The 20,858-nt window shown below is 50.2% G+C and overlaps 1 protein-coding gene across 2 annotated transcripts in view; it reads right to left on the reverse strand.

Moving 5' to 3' along the window:
- The window catches only part of COBL (cordon-bleu WH2 repeat protein), a 167,307-nt gene that overhangs the window by 97,195 nt on the left and 49,254 nt on the right, over window positions 1-20,858 (reverse strand). For both annotated transcript variants that reach the window (XM_042914062.1, XM_042914053.1), the window contains one exon: window positions 13,714-13,896. In XM_042914062.1, the coding sequence (XP_042769996.1) occupies window positions 13,714-13,896 (183 nt within the window). The remainder of the gene's footprint in view (window positions 1-13,713; window positions 13,897-20,858) is intronic.

Consider the following 20,858-nt stretch of genomic DNA (forward strand, 5'->3'; position numbering starts at 1 on the left):
CTAAAATAGCTCCCATTTCCTTTCTCTGCAAACTCTCCTGATCCACGGCCCTGCCCTCTCCACCCAAGGAAGTTCCTGTGCGGCTCTGTTTTCGCAGGCTCTGTGACAGGGATGGGGTGCGACAGGTTCACACGGGTGTTTGTTTTGACGAAGGAATGATACTTCCTCTGAGCACAATACAGAGCCTCACCTCTGCCTCCTCAGGGGAGAAGGAAACATCCCAAACACCAGAGGCAGCCCCCTCACATTCACACGTCCCCCAACGTTTAAACAACAACAAAAAACTGTTCTGCACCATCATACCTTTTGTTATTTGCTTCTCCGTATTTTAGGATCTGAACAAAACCTCTAGGTGGCTGTGTGGGTCAAAGGGAATTCGTACAAATCCACTATTTCGTTCTGGGCCAGTTTCGTCGATTTACTAACGGGCAGGTATGCTCTGTCTCTGGAACGTTTGAAGGGTAAATGCGCAGTTATTGTTTCAAGCATTGACTCGAAAACAGATCAAGTTGGACTGGGTCTGAAAGAACCTTACACGGTCCTGCTTCTTTTATCCTTCATTCCTGTCAAGGCTTTTGAAGCCCCATAACACACGGTATGAGCAGAGAAACAGATCTTTGCAAACTGGGTCGAGCCAAACATTAGAGGTGGTGTCTCAAAAAGTGAGCAGATGATCCACCATCGGGCTGCACTGGTAGGATAACAGGTTCAAGCCTCGGCACTGCCCGCAGGAGATGCATGGGAATACGTTTCTTTTGATATGAGTTTAAAAATTTTTATTTATTTTTGAGAGAGAGGAAGACAGAGTGTGGGAGGGGGGCAGAGAGAGAGGGAGGGAGACCCGGAATCCGAAGCAGGCTCCCGGCTCCGAGCTGTCAGCACAGAGCCCGACGTGGGGCTCGAACCCCCGAACTACAAGAACATGACCTGAGCTGAAGTTGGACGCTCAACCGACTGAGCCACCCAGGCGCCCCCAGTGTGAGTTGAAATGGGTTTTGGACTAGTCAAGCTTATGTATGCTCGGCACTGGGAAACCCCTGGTTTGGTCATTCCCCCTGGAGAACGACAGGTTAGCATTCCTCATGAATCATCTGCCACTTTTGCTTAATTTCCTTGATAAAGGGCACAGGTGGAGGGGAACTGATTCCGTCCCGGTTCTGCCAGATGTTCTCACTGTAGGATCACCCCCATGAGAAGCAGAAAGAGCTCCATGGCTCGGAATCCTGAATTCGCTCTGTTTGAAAAATCTGGGGATTGGCTGTGCACGATGGAGCATGAGTATGTCCTCCAAGGAGATCTTTAGCAGTGTTTTTTTTTTTTTTTTTTTTCAGGTGTATTTATTTGTTTTGAGCAAGCGAGTGAGAAAGAGTACAAGAAGGGGAGGGGCAGAGACAGTCCCAAGCAGCCTCCGACGCAGGGCTCGAACTCACAAACTGCAAGATCGTGACCTGAGCCCGGATCAAGAGTCAGACACCCAACAGACTGAGCCACCCAGGCGCCCCTAAAGTTGTGTTTAATGTTGGGGTTTTCATTCTCCGCTAGCAAACACATGACTTCTCTGTCAACGGTGAGTAAATGAGCGTGCTTTTTCGTTTCAAACGTTCTATCTGTTTGGGAATCTCTATGTCACAAGAGATGACGGTGGCAGCACTGGCATGATACACCAGCACCTGCTGAGACCTGACCCACCGCATCTCCCGCAGAGGGCTCAGGGCCAGGACGCAAGCCCGCACGTCTCGCGCTCAAGCCACCTGATGGCCGCCATGTTTCCCTCTGATCCCGTTCAGCGCCCACGCAGGAGAACCTCCTGCCAGAGAGATGTCTCTGCCTCAGGTACGTCCCTGTGATCTCACATCACCTTGGTAAACCTTGGCGTCCTCACTGGTACAATGAACATCACAAGAGTCCCTACTTCATGATGATATCGCGGAGATTAAGTGAAAGAAGATGACGCACCTGAGGTCTTAGCACCGTAGCTGAAACACAGCAAGAACTGGGCCATTGCTGGGTCATTATAACCGTCTTAATGCTGACCTTGGGACCAGGTGGCTGAGGACGGACGATGTGCCTTCTCTGCCCAGCTGTCCTGGAAATCCTTTTGCTGGTGAGAATACTGGCGCACACGATGGGCCAGGCGCAATGGCCCCCATCCCCAGCTGCTTTAATAGTAGAAACACTACCAGCCAGGGTGGATAGTCTTTCTTGGGTAGGGCTTCATCCCTGATCTGCATGTCACCTGCTGGGAAAGAGTCTGGAAGTGATGTCTTCACCCTGTCTAGTCTCTGGTCCCCGGCATGGGAATTAGGGGGGGAATCATGAAAAGCAGGGGTGCGGGGGTGCCTGGGTGGCTCCGTCAGTCAAGTGGCTGACTTCTGCTCAGGTCATGATCTCGCGGTTTGTGAGTTCGAGCCCCACATCGGGCTCTATGCTGTCAGCTCGGAGCCTGCTTCAGATTCTTTGTCCGTCTCTCTCTGCTCCTCCCCTGTTCACACTCTGTGTCTCTCTCTCTCAAAAATAAACAATTTTAAAAAAGCAGTGTTGCAAGTGGGAATTTCCCACGGATTGGACCCACGTGCAATCATCTACCCAGACAAGGGCTGTTCTCTGGTATCTGGGGACATAAGATGTCTGCTCCAATGAAATACTGAGAGCCTTTAAAGCACTGAATCCGGGGCGCCTGGGTGGCTCAGTCGGTTAAGTGACCGACTTCGGCTCAGGTCATGATCTCACTGTCCGTGAGTTCGAGCCCCGCGTCGGGCTCTGTGCTGACAGCTCAGAGCCTGGAGCCTGTTTCAGATTCTGTGTCTCCCTCTCTCTCTGACCCTCCCCTGTTCATGCTCTGTCTCTCCCTGTCTCAAAAATAAATAAAACGTTAAAAAAAAAAAATTAAAGCAATGAATCTTACCTGCCCTTGAATTCCTTATGGCCAAGAAAACTGAGGGCACATAAACAGAAACTCAGCTTCCCTTTGTTATGGGCTAAGTTTGGTTCCCTCCCCGCCACCAACCACAAATACGTATATTGAAACCCTAACCCCAGTACCTTAGACTATACAGGACTGTATACAAAGAGAGGGTTCTTAAAAGGTGATTATGTTAAGATGAGGCCATTAAGGCGATTCCCACATTCCTTCCAGAAGAGGAAGAGGCAGCAAGGACATGCATAGAGTGAGGATGCGGCCCGGAGACGGCCGTCTGTCTATAAGCCGAGACAGGCCTCAGCAGAACCCTGACCTTGGACTAACAGCCTTGGAACTGTAAGAAATCAATTTCTGTTGTTCAAGCCCCCCGAGTCTGTGGTATTTCATCAAGGCAGCCTAGCTAACTGGTTACCCTTTGACTTAGCTGGTAGGCGGGCAGTGTGCCTGGAAAGTTTGAACTACTATGGATTCTACGAAGGCTTTCCCCCAGAAAGTGTTCTAGCTTTTGGTCTTCCTCACTGCCGTGACTCATTCTCCGCGTGCTCGTCATCTATGAAAAGGAGACAGGAGTCCCCACAAGAGCGGGACCAGACAGAGTCCTGACTTGTTACAGGCCAGCATAAGCCGACACGGCATCTAACTGCCACGTGGGGTTTCCCCATAATTATCACTCGGGCACCCCAACTCTGCCAGACAGAAGGTCCTTTCCCGCGTTCCACGAACACGAACGATTCTGGAATTCCCACGTGCCGGTCCCCCGTCCTGTCCTGCGGACACAGCCCCAGCCCAGGACAGGGACCTCGTCACATCCCGTGAGGCTTTACGTTTCTTGGCTTAAATATTCCAATTTCTGCTATTGTGTTAATAAGGGCCGGTAAGCCCCAGACTCTTCAGCTTCTACAATGTTCTTTTGGCGTTTAGAAAAAGATTTTTTTTCTCTTAAAATATGATGTTGAGACATAGTCACTCCAGTTGAGCAGTATGGGGCCATTGCTACCTTGCCCCCTCGTCACACTTCTGTGAATTTAGGCTAAGGCTGCCGTAAACTCTGCCAGCACCTCCAAAATAGCTGTGCCTTTTCCTCGGGTGCAACCATTTAGCGAGGTCCCCACCTCCACCTCCATTCTTGCCCCAGAAATCTAGGGGCCCCAGGGTCAGCCTTGGATTGGGGCCCACCGAGGGGCCTCAATGGGACCCGGGTCTGGGGTTACATGTGTCCAGGGTCAACAGTGCAGGGAGCACAGGAGTGATGGATCTAGGGGCCATTGGAGATGCCGAAACCCTCCTACCCCTGAATGTCATCTCACTGAAGATCACTGCGGATCCTGGAAGGCCTCCTGTCTAGCTGCCCCGTGCACCCAAGCCTCCAGCTGGACGGTGTACCGTATAAGTCAACACACAAGTCCATCTCCCCGTGTGTGTGTCGCCAGAGACCTCCCAGAGAGACAACGACTCATTTATCACCACCGAAGATGAGGCCATGCTCTCCTTGGCTCTTCTCCCACTGAGCCCTCGCTCTTTTGTTTATAAAATGCTCACTCACGGGCCACTAGGTGCCACGCCTTGTGCGTGGGGCTGGGACGCACCGGAGATCGAGACACCGTTCCCCACGGGGATTCAGCCAAATGGATGGCCAAGTATATGCTGGGTCTTCAAGAGGCCGTGGGGATAGGGGTGGTGGATCCTGAACTTGTCACCAGCAGTCTCCCATGTAGTGGCAGTTACTGACCTCTGCTAAGGGGCTCCCTGAGGAGAGCTAAGGCCGAGCGGTCCCTACAATGCAGGTGGACTTTAAAATCACGAATGCCGTAAAATGCACTTCAAGTCACGATGCCGGGGCATGGCTCATCATGCCCACGGAGAGGCGAATGCCCAACCCCCAAGCCAGTCATACTGTTGTCCAGAACCCAAATGCACAGGATGATGTGCCTCAGAGAACGGCTCCGTTTTTATCCCCAAAGAAACTGTAACAGCAGGGAATAAATCACGGAAGTTTTGCCCTTTAGGGGGGAGAAGATGATGTGGTTGGGAAAGTGCTTCTTCTTTCCATGGGAAGTCACCTGTTACACCTGCTTTGGTACGGGGTATGGGGGGGAGAGGGTTGGGGGGCATTTTGTGGGGGAGGGGTGCTTGGTGCGTCTCTCGTTTGAGTAGTAAGACGCCTGAATTTCATAAAGGAACGTTCACAACAGGCTCAGAGACAGGGGCGTCTGGGTGTGGTCTGGGTTTCACCCTCAGGTCATGATCTCACAGTTTGTGAGTTCAAGCCTCAGGTTGGGCTCAGTGCTGACAGCGTAGAGCCTACTTGGGATTCTGTCTCTCTCCCTCTCTCTCTGCCCCTCCCCTGTTCATGCCCTCTCTCTCCCTCCCTCAAGACAAATAAATTTTACAAAATCTTTAAAAAATAATAAAAAAAAAAAAACGAAAAAAAAAAAACAGGCTCAGGGGCACACACACAGAGGAAGCTAGAAAGAAAGGCCTGCCATGGGGGGAGCCTTCCAGGGCAAAGTCCCTTCCCGTCTGCGCAAGGAGAGGGCTCAGCTGGTGGGAGGGAGGGAGGGAGGGAGGGAGGGAGGGAGGGGCTTCCTTCAGGGTAACCTGGAGGGCTAAGGGGCCACGGGGATGCCCTGAATGGCCCAGGGTAGGGTGGGGGGGATGCTCTGAGTTACTAGTCTGTAGCCCTACACAGAGGAGGGACAGGCAGTGCAGCATGGGAAAGAAGTGGGGCCCTCCTGTGGTATTCTAGAACATTCCAGTGTGGAGGGCAGTCAACAGTAGGGAGGTGGAAAGCCTCCAGCCACACCAGAGAGACAGCCTGGTAGCTACTCGCGATTTGTAACGGGACGTATATCCAAACCCTGGGACGGGTCCCCAGGCCACAGGACTTCCCAGCTCAATGTGCACACGCCTTCCTCTCCAAGGTCTTTTTGCCTCTTACCAAGTCACAGAGGGAACGCGGCCCCCTCAAAGTGCGTTCATCTCATCCGCCCTGCCTCTGCAGGTGGGGGAACGGGGCCCGGTCTTCCCAAGAAGAGCCACACATGGTGCAGGACGTGTGGCCAGTGAGAGCCCTTGCCTACGCGGTCTCTGACCTGCAGCGAGGCCTGGACCGGCTCGGTTTCCTCAACTCAACTGATGAAGGGCCATCGTGACGAGCAAGCTGGCCAGGATGGCCGTGAGGGGTGAGTCCACAGTTTACGTGGCGGCGTGACTGTCTCCGCACACGGTTCCTGCACCCCCACCGTACGGTCACTCCTAGCTCTGGGATCCGGCAGAAGGCTGCCCTGGTGGGGGGCTCACCGACCGTCTTTTCCCATAGTGACGAGCAAACTCTGCAGGCTTATGGCCAAGTTGTCACCCTTTCAAAAGTAGGCTCTGCGAGCAGGGCATTTGTTAGCTCTTCGCATACATATTGCAACCAGTGTCTTTCACTTCGAGGGGACCCATCTTTCCACGCCTGGTAAGTGAATCACGGAAATACAAAGTGAATGAACATAAACGCTTGCTGACACAGCAGCACGGCATCAGACGCTGGAGACACGGCAGGGAGCAGAGACACTAAGTCCCTTGCCTCTGGGCTTACGGGTTAGACGCTGGAAGAAACACAGATGAGAATGGGAAATGGGGCAGACTGTGACCGGCGGGTGGAGGGGTGAGGGAGGCCTGGCCGGCGAAGCGGCCTCCAAGCAGGGTACGGGTGAGGGGAGAATGTGACGGGGCCCCGTGGCGAGGACAAGTCGTGGACTCCTCTGGGAGGGGCGGTGAGGGCACAGGGGAGGCGCTGAGCCCAGAGCTGGAGGCCTGCGGACGGAGGTAAGAACTCGGGTCATGCCCCAGGCTGATGCAAAGGGGAGACGGGCCCCCACTTGTGTTTGGACCAGTGTTGCTCTAGCAGTGGTGTAGAGGGGCAGGAGGGCAGGAGCTGACGCAGGGACCCAAGAAGAGGCCACTACTGCAATGTGGGTCGTCCCAGGTGGGTGGGAGCCCCTGGACCAGGGTGCTAAGATGGGTATGGGAGAGGTGGCTGCCTTCAGGATCAGGGCTCTTGGACAGGGGGTGTGGCACGTGAGGGACAGACGTGGGTCTATAGACCTTCCCCCTCATCTTATACGGGGGATCAGTCCAGGTGTGGCCCCTCCCCTCCTGGGTCCCTGGCACACAGGGCGTATCGAAGGGACCACTCTTCTCTGCTCTGAATCCTTTCTGGCCAGCACAGCGCTCCAGGAGGCCAAGGCTGAGCCATCGCTCATGTGAGCACCACCCACGTGCTGGAGGTCATCAAAGGTCTTTGATTAGTATGAAGAATAATTTTTTTAAATGTGTATCTAGTTTGAGAGAGAGAGAGAGAGAGAGAGAGAGAGAGAGCATGGGCACACAGGCGTATGTGCAGGGGAGGGGCAGAGAGAGAGGGAGAGAGAGAATCCTAAGCAGTCTCCACGCTGTCAGGACAGAGCCCAACATGGGGCTTGATCTCACGAACTGTAACATCATGACAGGAGCTGAGAACAAGAGTCTGACACTCAACCGACTGAGCCACCCAGGTGCCCCAAGAAGAATAATTTTTTAAAAGTCTTCAGGCATCATCCCCTTTGCCAGAAACAAGGTAACAACCAGCAAGAGGCAGGTGACAGGGAACTCGGAGGAGTCCCCACTCCAGGGGGACAGTGGAAATGGCCCTGCGGGAACAGGGTTTCCATTTACCTCAACACCCTTGCAGACGTTCGATTTAATAAGCAGCAACCGTGAGTCCTAACAGCAGAGAGGAAAATACGCTTGGAGCCCACCCTGGTCCGTGACCCTGCTCGGCGGGGATGCCCCCCCAACAAGGGTTCCTGAGGCCACATCGCTGGGGCCTTCTCTCTGCTAAGGACCGGGAAGCAGAGTGAGGTCAGGAACATTCCGGAATGATCCGACGCACCACCACAGAAACGGACTGTGAGTTTGGCGATGGTCAGATGCACACTTCAGTTCTGGATGAAGTATGTCGTTGGGGGTGCGGTCAGCAAAGGGTTACAACGTCCTGTAACATTCTAGGTACCTGATTCTCATACGGAATCTCAAGTAGTAACACTTTCCCCTGATTTCTAACCTGTGCAGATTGCCCGAATTATTCACACAGTACAAAACGCTGCACTGAGATATCCAAGGAATGAGGGTCAATTCATACTCTTAAGTGCAGGGTGTGGACGTATTTATTGAACTCGTAAGCCATTTTTCATGGAAAAATCTTTTTTGTGTTATACTAATAACTGATTGTAACACCAGCTTCCTCATTTCTCATTAAATTTTTTTTTTTTTTTTTTTTTTAATGAGAGGGAAACACAGAATCTGAAGCAGGCTCCAGGCTCCGAGCTGTCAGCACAGAGCCCGACGTGGGGCCCGAACTCGTGAACTGCGAGATCGTGACCTGAGCCGAGGTCAGCCGCTCAGCCGACTGAGCCACCCAGGCGCCCCTCCCGATCTCTCATTTTAACGGCCGTCCCCACCAGCGGTTTTAGTCCCAATGCAACAAACTTGAGATGGTGTAGATGTGTGGCTGTCATACTGGAATTGTCTGGTGTTGAACGCTTTCCACGATGAATGCCATGATTCAAGTGTTACAGGACAAAAGAGAGCCCGGATAACTAAAATACTTTTTGAATTCCTTGTCCTTACGATAAAAAAGGATTCAGAGTTGTCTTCGGCATAAAAGCGGGCATAGAAGAACCATGTGCCGACTGAAAAAATTAGGGAAGAGCCGTTTCTTCTGAATTTGTGGAAAAGGAGAACTCAAATGAGACCACACAGCATTTTCTAGAAAACTCCCACAAGTTGTTTTTAATCAACTGACAGACAAAAGCGAAATACGCCTGTCCGTGACCCGCAGAGCGTTCTAAGAGGCAGATACCGGCAGGCGTGATTACGGGATTCTTTCCATCTTGAATGGGTAAACTGAGTCACGTAAGCACAGATCACGGGACAGTATTCTATTCTTGTTCTTCTCAAAGAGGGGCTCCAAAGACTTAAAAGGATGAGCAATGGCCCCCCAATAAACTCTGAAAATGTGGACCTGTGAACGAGGTGTATTCACAGTTTGTGCCTGACGCGGGGGCAAAGCCAGCACGAGGGTGTGGTCTTGTTTTACGTCGCCTTTGGTGTTTACGGCAACACAGAGTTTGATTTTTTTTTAAGTTGATTTATTTATTTTGAGAGAGACAGAGCACGAGCAGGGGAGGGGCAGAGAGACAGACAGACAGAGGGAGAGAGAGAATGAGAACCCCGAGCAGGCTCCACACTGTCAGCACGGAGCCCGATGTGGGGCTCGAACCCACAAACCCGTGAGATCATGACCTGAGCCCAAACCACGAGTCGGACACTTAACCAACTGAACCACCCAGGCGCCCCCCCTGCCCCTGCCCCACGAGTTTGAGTTTTAAGTTTAATCTGCCACTTGGTTAACGCAGGAGCCTGGCCAGGGCACAGAGCCACCGTTCCCACTGGCCGGTCCTCCCTGCCTCCGGCTCTTCCATTCCCGATGCCTGGCTCTCACAAGGGCTCTTGTGCTGTCTGCACACCTAGGGGGATGGCGAGGTAGTTGCTGCGGGACTCACCAAGGCCATAGGACCAGGGCGGACAGAGCTGGGATGTTAACCCCAGGAGGCAACTGCACGGCCCGTGGTCTGGCCTCTACATCATGTACCCGGGAAGGCTGCCTTGGCTGTTCCCATTTTGCAGAGGAGGAAACTGAGGACCAGAGAGTGAGTGGAGGGGGTGCCCACGCAGGCACTTGTGTCCGCGGCCCCACGCGTCATCTCAGATCTGTGCTGATCCACAGCCCAGAGGGGGGCACATGTGTGCAAGAGACAAGAGACCACCCTCCTTGGGGATAGATACTAAGACCTGGCATACAAAGGGGGCTCTGACCCCCAGGTAGGCGCAGCAAGCAAGAACTCTGCCCTTGATCGGGGCCAAGGACAAGGCGTGAGGTCGTCTCAGCACACAGCAGAGTGGAGTGATGACCCTGGGGAATCTCAAAGGTGAAATGGGAAGAAAAATCCCACCTGGGACAGGCAATCCCTTTGTCCCTCACACGAACACACCCTGGGTCCCGGCAAGAAGAAGCAAGAACTATTTATTTAACATCCAACGTTAGGCCTCAGCTAACACTATGGCAAACTGTGCCCAGACGTTATTGCAGAGCACAGATCCATTCATCTCCAGGGAAACTCTTCTGCGGGAAGAACTCTCCAGACCCGTTCAAGATATTTACACCGAGCGGGCGGATCGGGGCAGCGGAGTTTCTGCGGCACGGTGGTTCTCAAAGTGGGGTTTGCCTGGGAACTTGCTGGGACACAAATTCCCAGGCCCTGCCCCAGACCTACTGAATCAGAAACCCTCAGGGTGGAGCCAAGCAAAATGTGTTCTAACAAGCCCTTTGGGGGTGATTCTGATGCTCGCTTAAGTTCGAAAACTACTGACTCAGCGTATGGTGCCCTCACATATATATCATTCCTGTCTGAATGTTCCACTTAATTAGAACTACATTCGAGGTACCGGGAAGAGGGATGAAAGTCTGGCACAGAGATTTGGTCTCCTCTGGAAAGATAACACGTCTCTCGACCCGTCTTGCCAATTTCTCTGCTAACAGGCTTGCTCAAGGACACCATTAATTTCTTTCACTGGCTCTACCTACCCACTCCGGGAAGGTCTCTCCGGAAAGTATTTTAGAAATAACAAATACTGGCGATCGCGTCGTGAGTCTAAAAACAGGTAACGAAAGCTGATACAAAGACAGCATTTGGGGGAAAATGCGTCCCCTGAACCGACACTTGTCTGACACGATTCCCCTTCTACGACCTGAATAAGGGAACCCTGAATTTTTCGGACCAGATGATAATAAGAGAAAAAGATAAAATATTTTCTTCTAAAATAAGAAAATGTAGGCATTCTCCTTTCCCCACACTAGTCATGTCCTTGAAAATAAGCCTTTCCTTTCCATTCAGGACATCGGTGTTAGGAACAGCTGCACACAACTAAGGTTTTCCAAACAAACATCTTATCTTTATCTGGAAGGAAGTTGGTGAAAAAGGAACTGACGTTCTTACCCGACAACGATGACAATACACTTTTGGGTTCCTTTCCCAGAAATTAGTAAATAACAAAATACCTTTCATTTAAAAAGGAAAAATATGGTCCCAGCAAATGCTTAAATCTAATCCATATGCCACTCATATGCTTAAAAAAGGAGAGCATTTCTGTGAGCCAGTTTCTGCGCTCATTCTGTGCCAAATGAAACAGATTTTAGTAAGAAGCTTTTACTGCCTCAGAGGGAACTCTGTTCATTTTTCAGGGTATAGAGAACTATTTATTTTTCACTCAGAATTCCCGATTCTCTATTTACGATACATTTTTCCACTCGGGCAGACTTTATCCACTCTGGAGAAGCATGTTAAAATCTGAGAACACCTCTTCTCCGGACGGAAGGAACTTTTAAGATGCTGATCGGGTTCAGCATCAACCTTCGAGAACACCAGGAAACGCAATTCTCATTGCAAACAGCCCTCAAGTAATAATGATGCTGGAACTTGCGGTTTTCGGTGCTAACGTCCCTCCCAATCAGAAGCAAACTGATGTCCCCAGAGGGAGGGGGCTGAAAAGTACTAAATGCTAGAAGTATGGTCTGTGGGTTATGAAAAAGTTCAGATCCTAAACCCCAGAAAAGGTTTACATTTCACTACACAAGCACAGGAAGAAACTTTGGGTTCAATTTGCACATTTAGTCCCACAAGTGTACGACCAAATGGGGTGCATTTGTACCTAACGCTCTTGGTAACAAAAGATAGCTAAAACATCCCGGAGAACTCAGAAGAACTTAGGAGCATTAGAAAATGCTAGGGGCGCCTGGATGACTCCGTCAGTTAAGTGTCCGACCTCGGCTCAGGTCACGATCTCGTGGTTCGTGGGTTCAAGCCCCGCGTCGGGCTCTGTGCTGACAGCTCGGAGCCTGGAGCCTGCTTCGGATCCTGTGTCTCCCTCCCTCTCTGCTCCTCACCCGCTCACTCTCTGTCTCTCTTGCTCTCTCAAAATAAACATTAAAAAGAAAAAAAGAAAATGCTTAAGAAACACAAAAATCAAAATATTTTCTTCTAAAACGTGTTGTGTCAGGGTTTTCCAACAGATTGATAAGGCACGGATGGAAAGGTCTGTCGATGGGAGCGGGGTGGTCTCTGAGACCTGGGGGTAAAGTTCACACCTGTGAGGATGGAGGACGATTTATTAAGATTTATGAAGACTGATGGACAGACAACCAGGCAAGAAGGAATCTGAGAAGACTACTGCTCCAGAGAGCCACTTAGGCAACTTCTAACCATGACCCCAGGCCGAGCCTCCCATCTGGGAGGCACAGACTTAGTTTCTAGTTTATTTTAAGGAAAAGCCATCTTATGAATACGCAAAAAAAAAAAAAAGGGTTCAAACCCAGAGTAGCAGCAGTGTGAAGTTTTCCGCCTCCACGAAGCACGGACAGGCCGGGGACGCTAAGGCAGAAGGAAAGAGTCAGGAAATGAAGCCCCTGTGAGAGAATTAACGTGTGTTCTATAAAGTTCCTGTTTGCAGCGTGGTGTCCCCGTCCCCCAGGGAGCTGGGGTGCCAGCCACTGGGAACCTTCCCCGTTTGGTGAGCACTAATGCATCCTTACTGTGGCCCGGCATCTTGGAATACATGTGGAGCAGGCCCAGCTGTGGGCGTGGCCGGTCAGCCTTGGAGAACACAGCTTCTAGAAGATTCCAAAGTCCGGTCCCATCCCGGCCACACCGTGTGCTGTCCCTGCTTCCCCCCAGCTGAATGAGGACGGATGCATTTAGAGGATGAAACCTGTGCATCAGTTTCACCGTGCATCATCCCAAGCCTCGAGAACAGGAGCTGCTTGGTCAAGGGTCGTCCCGGCCCCTGAGAACGGAGGGCCTGGGATTTCCAATCGCGCTTCACGCCGCAGCAGACTCGCGGGAGGACAGAAGGCCAGTGCAGACCCCAGCTGCTGAGGACAAAGACTCTTTCTGGTCCACACGTAGTGACAACCCCTTGCGAAGGCGTGACGTTGCTCTGATGATAAACTTAGCACCCGTGGCTTCCTACATACGCGGTCTCCACAAACATCCCATCACGTGGAAAGTGACTTAGTGTGAAAGGTCCTCCCTCCTTTCCTGTGCATCTCAATTATTTGGGGCATCTATATTTTACGACCTATCATCCCTGTCCCGTACAAACTCCAGATTTCTTTCAGTGTTCCGAACCACGCTATTTTCTTATTTAGCGATCGTGACGACGCCCAAACTTTTAATGCTGCAGACACAATAAATGCTAATAACAAGCACAGGCCTTGAACGCCTGAGAGCACAGGAGGTGTCCTACCTTCCACACGTGAAGGAGCGTGGCATCTCATCTTTACTTCTACTTTTTTAAAATGTTTATTTGAGAGAGGGAGAGAGAGTAAGCATGAGCAGGGGAGGGACAGAGAGAGAGGGAGAAAGAGACTCTCAAGCAGGTTCCCCACTCAGCTCAGAGCCCGGCATGGGGCTCGATCTCACACACTGTGAGATCATGACCTGAGCCGAAATCAAGAGTCAGACACCCAACCGACTGAGTCACCCAGGCGCCCCTCACTTTTACTTCTAAATAAAGCTTAAAGATTCGACCGAAACACTCTCCCCGCTAAAGCCACAAATTTGCAGAAGGTAGGGCACACAGGGAGCTTCCAGAGAAGTCGCCGGTCCTTTTAGCGGATCCACCACTCCCCGGAGCCGCCCTCTGCCTACCTTTTCCGAGGCCTTGTCCTGCACTGGTGGCCCCAGGCCGGGCAGCGTCGGGGGCGGAGGGGCCCGACGCTTCTTCATGTCCGACTTCACAGACACCCCTGAGATGTTGCCAAGCGACAGGGATGGACCCAACGTCATGGAACGCGGATTCACCGCCGGGGAGTTGGGCGTGGTCAGGCAGCCCTGCGGGGAAGGGGACAAAGAGAAACTCTCATCGGTGCGAGGTCACTTCTCAGTGTAGGAGTGCTCCGACCTGAAAACCAAGTGCCACACCGCCCATCCGAGCCTGTAGGACATGTCCACTGCTGGGCTTGAATGGCCTGAGCAAAACCCTCACTTTCAGTCGAAAGCCCGTATTTTCCCTGCGGTGGGAGACACTCCATTGACACATTCCTGCTGCAAAGGTTTCTTTTCTTTTTTCTTTTGGATGTTTATTTAGTTTTGAGAGAGAGAAAGAGAGAGAGACAGCACGAGCAGGGGAGGGGCAGAGAGAGGGAGACACAGAATCCGAAGCAGGCTCCAGGCCCTGAGCTGTCAGCACAGAGCCCGACGCAGGGCTCGAACCCACAAACTGCGAGATCATGACCCGAACCGAAGTCGGACGCTCAAGCGACTGAGCCACCCAGGCGTCCCACAAAGGTTTGTTTTCTTAATCACAAAGGAAACGACAGACCTCTGAAACCCCCTAAGAACCCTTACCAGCTAGACTCGTTTAACACTCCTGACCAGACCGCAGTGTGAATCAGCCTCCTTTGAAATGGAACCCGTCATCGGAACGAGCTTGTAGGTGCTGAACAGAGGAAGGCACAGGCCAGAAGTACATTTCTCCCGGAGGAATCTGTCTGTAGCTCTGACCGCACTGAGCCCCCTCTCCGGCCCTCCGGTGGGTCACGTCTGCTCACATGACCTCTCTCGCAGCCAGTTCCAGGGCCCTTGGAAGGGGAGGCTGGGACAGGGGAAGGCTCGCTTTGGCCCCCCATGAATCTGTCAGGGATGCCACAATCTTTCCCCTTCCTGATGCTCAGCTGGGGCCGTAAGGTCTCCTTAAAGGGTAGCTGCCGATTAGGTGCGTGCAAGCCCCCTGATCTCACAACGGCACCCCTACTCTGTGCGTCCCTCACTCTATAAAAGCTGTGGCATAAGGTCTGGATTTTGCAGAGAGTAACTATGCAGCAGCTGTGGATTGGCCTCCACCTGATCTCCCACCAGGAAGGTCCCCTGAATAAAACTGTAGAGGAGGGCCTGGGGGACTCAGTCAGTTAAGTGTCCGACTCTTGATTTCGGCTCAGCTCATGATCTCACGGGTCGTGAGTTCGAGCCCCACCTGGGACTCTGTGCTGACAGTGCAGAACCTGTTTGGGATTCTCTCTCTCCCCCCGCCTCTCTCTGCCCCTCCCGTGCACGCATGCTCTCTCTCTCAAAAGAGATGAATAAACTTTTTTTAAAAAGTTAAATATTAAAGACAAAACACAAACCTCTGCGTAAGCTGTATGGAGTCACCTGCTTTGTTTCCCGGTGTCAAAGCACCTTCTCCATTTGGGGGTCACTTTACTGTCCCCCTCCCCCACTTTCTAACAGGGTCTCTGCCATCGTGAGAAGTATGTCACCGGCTGCCAAGAAGGGGCTTAGGTTTCTTCGAACCCTTCACAGGTCACCACCAAAAGGCCGTGTGAGATAAATGGTGTGCCACGGAGGCTGTGACCAGGGAACACAGTGCTCCGTGGCAGAGATCTACACTGAAAATAAACGCAAGCCACAATGCTACTTAGGAGCTTTCACAAAGCAGCCCCGCCTGCTGGGTGTATATGGGGGGGCTGGCAGGCTAAAGGGCACAGACTTGTTTTTTTTTTAATGCTTATTTATCTTTTGGGGGGCAGGGAACAGAAAGAGGGAGACACAGAATCGGAAGCAGGCTCCAGGCACTGAGCTGTCAGCACAGAGCCCGAAGTGGGGCTCGAACCCAACAGATCATGAGATCATGACCTGAGCCAGAGTCGGACGCTTCATGGACTGAGTCACCCACGTGCCCCGACACATAGGTGTTTTAAATCTTTACCCCTCCTAGGGTCTGCTTAACCCGATCACGTAAGCGTTAGTGCAGGCAGAGGCTTAGAGAACCAACACTTTGATTTCAAATGCATAACAAGATAGAAGCCAGGCTCTCCCCTGGCACCTCTCCCCGCTCCCCCGGCCAACGCTCCCCTCCAGAACCGGTGCCCGGGGTGTACTGCACACCAGGGGCTGCGCAGCGGGGAGGTCAGCCCACACGCCACCCGGGTTCGAGTCCTGCCTCTGCCGCGTGAGCTTGGACGTGCCTCTGGAGTCGTCTCTGCCTCAGTTTACCTCCTGTAAAACTGGGTACCAGTAGTTTTGTTCTACTTATTTACTTATTTACTTATTGTCGCTCCTCTTACAATGTGGGACCCATGGGGGCAGCGATTGTTGCCCGTTTCCCCAGGTCCTGACAGCTCCTTGGTGCGCGGAAGGCGCCGGAGCCAGTGTTTGTGGGAACGAATGAATGGATGGCTGAGAGCCTCTGGACAACTCTGCTCTCAGGTTTTATAAAAGGAGCTGGTGGGGGACGACTGGGTGGCTCCGTTGGTTGAGGGTCCAACTCTTGATTTCAGCTCAGGTCGTGATCCTAGGGTCCTGGGATGGAGCCCCGTGTCGGGCTGGGTGCTGAGCCTGGAGACTCTCTCTCTCTCTTCCTCTCTGCCCTCTCCCCTGTTTGCACACACTCTCCCTCTCTAAAAACATAAAGAATAAATAAAAGGAGCTTGTGGGGGAGCTTTTATCTGAATGACAGGATCTGTGTATTTAAAGTAAGTATTTAGCAGGGCGCCTGGCTGGCTAGTCAGTAGAACATACGACTCTTGATCTCAGGGTCGTGAGTTCAAGCCCCACGTTGGGCGGAGAGCTTACTTAAAACAGAGTAAGTAAAATAAATATGTAAAGGAAACCCACTGGGCAAAAGCCCAGTATTATCCACACTAAGACTCAAATCCTATTCTGTTCTGCCAAGTTTACTGTCATTCCCTTCCCTGAGAAAATTTTTGAGACTCAGATTTTCTTGTCCATAAACTTTTTTTTTTTTTTAATTTTTAAAAAGTATTTATTTTTGAGACAGCAAGCACCAGCGAGGGAGGGCCAAGAGAAAGGGAGGCAGAGGATCCGAAGCGGGCTCCACGTGGACAGCAGTGAGCCTGATGTGGGGCTCCCACGAACTGCAAGATCATGACCTGAGCCAAAGTCAGCCGCTCGACCAAGCGAGCCACCCAGGCGCCCCTCTTGTCCATGGCTGGCTCTCTCTGATACCCCCAGGGCAAGGGAAGTGCAAGCACGTGTCCTGGAGGTTTGTTAAAGCTTGTGAAAAACTATCTACCAGCTATCTACCCGTGGTGACCTCTGAAGCACGCATGGCCCCGTCTGGCATCCCACAAAGGTGACATTCGGGACCAGGCGTTTCACAATGCTGCTGCTATAACTGCTTCTGTTCACTCCACCCTGTCTAGACTCAGGACTTCTAATTCCTCCTGTCCTCAGCCTTCGCCACAACTATGTGTGCCTGACTGATCACTCAACACGGCTGTGAATTCACCTCTGACCTTTAGATGCATTTTTTTTGGAAGCTCTGTGCAGAATACGCCCCGAAAAGTACTTTCCAGGTCACCCGTTGCATGTGGATTTCAGGTTTTAATCCCATAATCCTATTGCCCCTTTAGCACTCTGACATCTCGGGGAGGAACCCAACACAGTTCTCCTGACACACAGCCCAACGCACACACACACAGGCAGGAATGCTCTCGTCTTCTCATCTTTAAAAGAGGGAAATTCTGGGGCACCTAGATGGCTCAGTCGGTTAAGTGCCCAACTCTTGGTTTCAGCTCAGGTCATGATCTCACTGATGGTGCTTGGGATTCTCTCTCCCTCTCTCTCTGGCCCTCGCCCCTTGTTCTCTCTCTCTCAAAATAAATAAATAAACGTAAAATTTTATTTTACATTCCATGGACTTCAAATTGCTGTTAAGATCTAGCATATTCCTGTCACATTACAGTTGGTTTCCTTCTCCTCCAGTGACCATTTTTGGTAAGTGTGACCTCGTGAGAGCCAAGTAAGATGGCCTTAGCAGAAACCCAGAAGCCCATGGGGCTCCTGGGTGGCTCCATCAGTTAAGTGCCCAACTTCAGCTCAGGTCACGACCTCACTGTTCGTGGGTTCGAGCCCCGTGTCAGGCTCTGTGCTGACAGCTCGCAGCCTGGAGCCTGCTTCGGATTCTGTGTCTCCTTCTCTCTCTGCCCCTCCCCCACTCACACTCTGTCTCTGTCTCTCAAAAATAAATATATGTAAAAAAAAAATTAAAAAAAAAAAAAAAGCCAGAAGCCCAGGGCACACCCCATCCCAGGCCCCTGCAAGTTGGGGTCTCTGTTATCCTGGACAACAACATGCTTCTCATGATCCATTATCTGTCTCTGGAACACCTCTGGATTTTGACACCACAGGTTTATTTAGCTCCAGTCTGCCCTGTATGGGCCACACAGATCTCTCCCAACACCCCACTGTTCACACTCACAGGCAGGCCAATCTCAGGGTCCATGAGACCTGGGTCTATCGGCACCGCCCAAGAACTCTGCTATTCAGTAGCATTGCTCAACCTTCAACCCATGGGCAGCCAAAATGTTTCGAATATTTTGGCTGCCCAGAGGATATCTGTGGTTTTTCAGATTTTTTTTTTTCCTTTTTTATCTTTTGACTCCCTTTACCCACTTCTCCACCCTCCTCCCTGGTTGCCTCCCCTGGCAATCAGGCGTTTTTTTTTTTTGTTTGTTTTTTGTTTTGGTGTGTGTTTCTTTTGTTATTTTTTTGTTTTGTTTTTGGTTCTGCATATAAGAGAGACCATGCAGTACTTGCCTTTCTCTCTCTGACTTATTTCACTTTGCACGACGCCCTCGAGGTCCATCCATTTGGTCGTGGGTGGCAAGATTTCATTCTTTTTTTTTAAGGCGGAACAACATTCCTCTGCGTTTATACAGGTATAAATATAAATACATTAGGAACAGTTTCTTTACATGTTCATCTGCAGATCTATGGGTTATTAGGCTGTTTCTGTATCTTCACTATTGTAAGTGACATCATCGCAATGAACACAGGGGTGCATATATCTTTTTGCTCTAGTGTTTTCATTTTCGTCGGATAAATGCCCAGAAGGAGAATTGCTAGATCGTCCGGCAGTTCTGTTTTTTAACCTTGTGAGTAACCTCCATACCGTTTTCCACAGTGGCTGTACCAGTTTCCGCTCCCACCAACGGTGCACGAGGGTTCCCTGTTCCCCATACCAAAACTTGTTATTTCTGGTCTTTTTAGTAATAGCCACTCTGACTGGTGTGAGGTGATATCTTATTGTGGTTTTGATTTGCATTTCCCTGATGATGAGTGATGCCGAGCATCTTTTCATGTACCTGTTGGCCATCTGGATGTCTTTTTTTTTTTTAATGTTTCACTTATTTTTGAGACAGAGAGAGAGAACAAGTGAGGGGCAGAGAGAGAGGGAGACAGAGGATCTGAGGCGGACTCAGTGCTGATAGCAGAGAGCCTCATGTGGGACTCAAACTCAAGAACTGTGAGATCATGACCTGAGCCAAAGGCAGATACTTAACTGAGCCGTGCAGGCACCCCTCTTTGTCTTCTTTGAAAACAAAAATGGCTATTCAGATCTTCTGTCCACTATATAATTGGATTGTTTGGTTTTTTATTATTGAGCTGTATGAGTTCTTTATATATTTTGGGTATTAGCCCCTTACCAGGTAGATGATTTGCAAGTATTTTCTGCCATTCAGCAGACTGTCCTTTCACTTTGTCGATAGCTTCGTTCACTGAGCAGAAGCTTCTCTAGTATGATGTCTTTCCACTTACTTATTTTTGCTTTTGTCAGGTTCAAAAATTCATCACCAAGACCGACGTCAAAGAGCTTCCTTCCTGGTTATGTTTTCTTCTAGAAGTTTTATGGTTTCAGGTCTTAAGTTCAAGTCTCTAATCCATTGTGAGTTAATCTGTGTGTACGTGTAAGAGAGTGGCCCAGTTTTCCCAACACCGTTTACCTAAGACATTATCCTTTTCCCATTGTATATTCTTGGCTCCTCTGTAAATTAATTGACCATACGTGCATGGGTTTCTTTCTGGGCTTTTTATTCTGTGTCATTGGTCTATGCATCTGTTTTTATGCTAATATTATACTGTATTCATTACCATAGCTTTGTAATACGGTTTGAAATCAAATACCAAGATATCTCCAGCTTTGCTTTTCTTTCTCAAGATTCTTTTGGCTGTTCGGGTGTTTTTTTTTTTTTTTTTTTTGTGGTTCTCTACATATTTTATGATTATTTGTTCTATTTCTTTGAGAAATGTGATTGGAATCTTGACAGACATTGCTTTGGCTAGTATGGACATTTTAACAATATCGATTCTTGCAATCCATGAGCATGAGATATTTGTCTTCCTCAATTTCTTTTATTAAGGTCTTATAATTTTCAACATGTAGATCTCTCACCTCCTTGGTTAAATTTATTTGTAGCTATTTTGTTCCTTTTGGTGCAATTGTAAATGGGATTATGTTCTTAATTTCTCTTCCCAACAGTTTTTTTATTAGTGTATAGAAATGCCACAGATTTCTGTATATTGATTTTGTATGTTGCAACCTTACTGAATTTATTTACTAGTTTCAACAGTTTTTTTTTTTTTTTTATGGTGTCTTCAGGGTTTTCTCTATATAATATCACGTCATCTGCAAATAGTGACAGTTTTACTTCTTCCTTCCCAATTTGGATGCTTTTTCTTTCTCTTTCTTGCCAACTGCTGTGATTTCCAGTCCCTTGTTGAATAAACGTGCAGAGGAGGGCATCCTTGTCTTTTTCTGATCTTAGAGGAAAGCCTTTCAGTTTTTCACCATTGAGTATGATGAACACAGATACAAAAGTCCTCAACAAAACAGGAGCCGACTGAAATTAACAATACGGTAACAGGATCATACACCACGATCAAGTGCGACTTATTCCAGGGACGCAAGAATGGTTCAACACCCACAAATCAGTCCATGTGATACACCACAACAAAACGAAGGATAAAGGTCATAGGATCATCCTCGTAGACGC

This window comes from Panthera leo, chromosome A2 (assembly GCF_018350215.1).
Source record: "Panthera leo isolate Ple1 chromosome A2, P.leo_Ple1_pat1.1, whole genome shotgun sequence".
Taxonomy (NCBI): Eukaryota; Metazoa; Chordata; class Mammalia; order Carnivora; family Felidae; genus Panthera; species Panthera leo.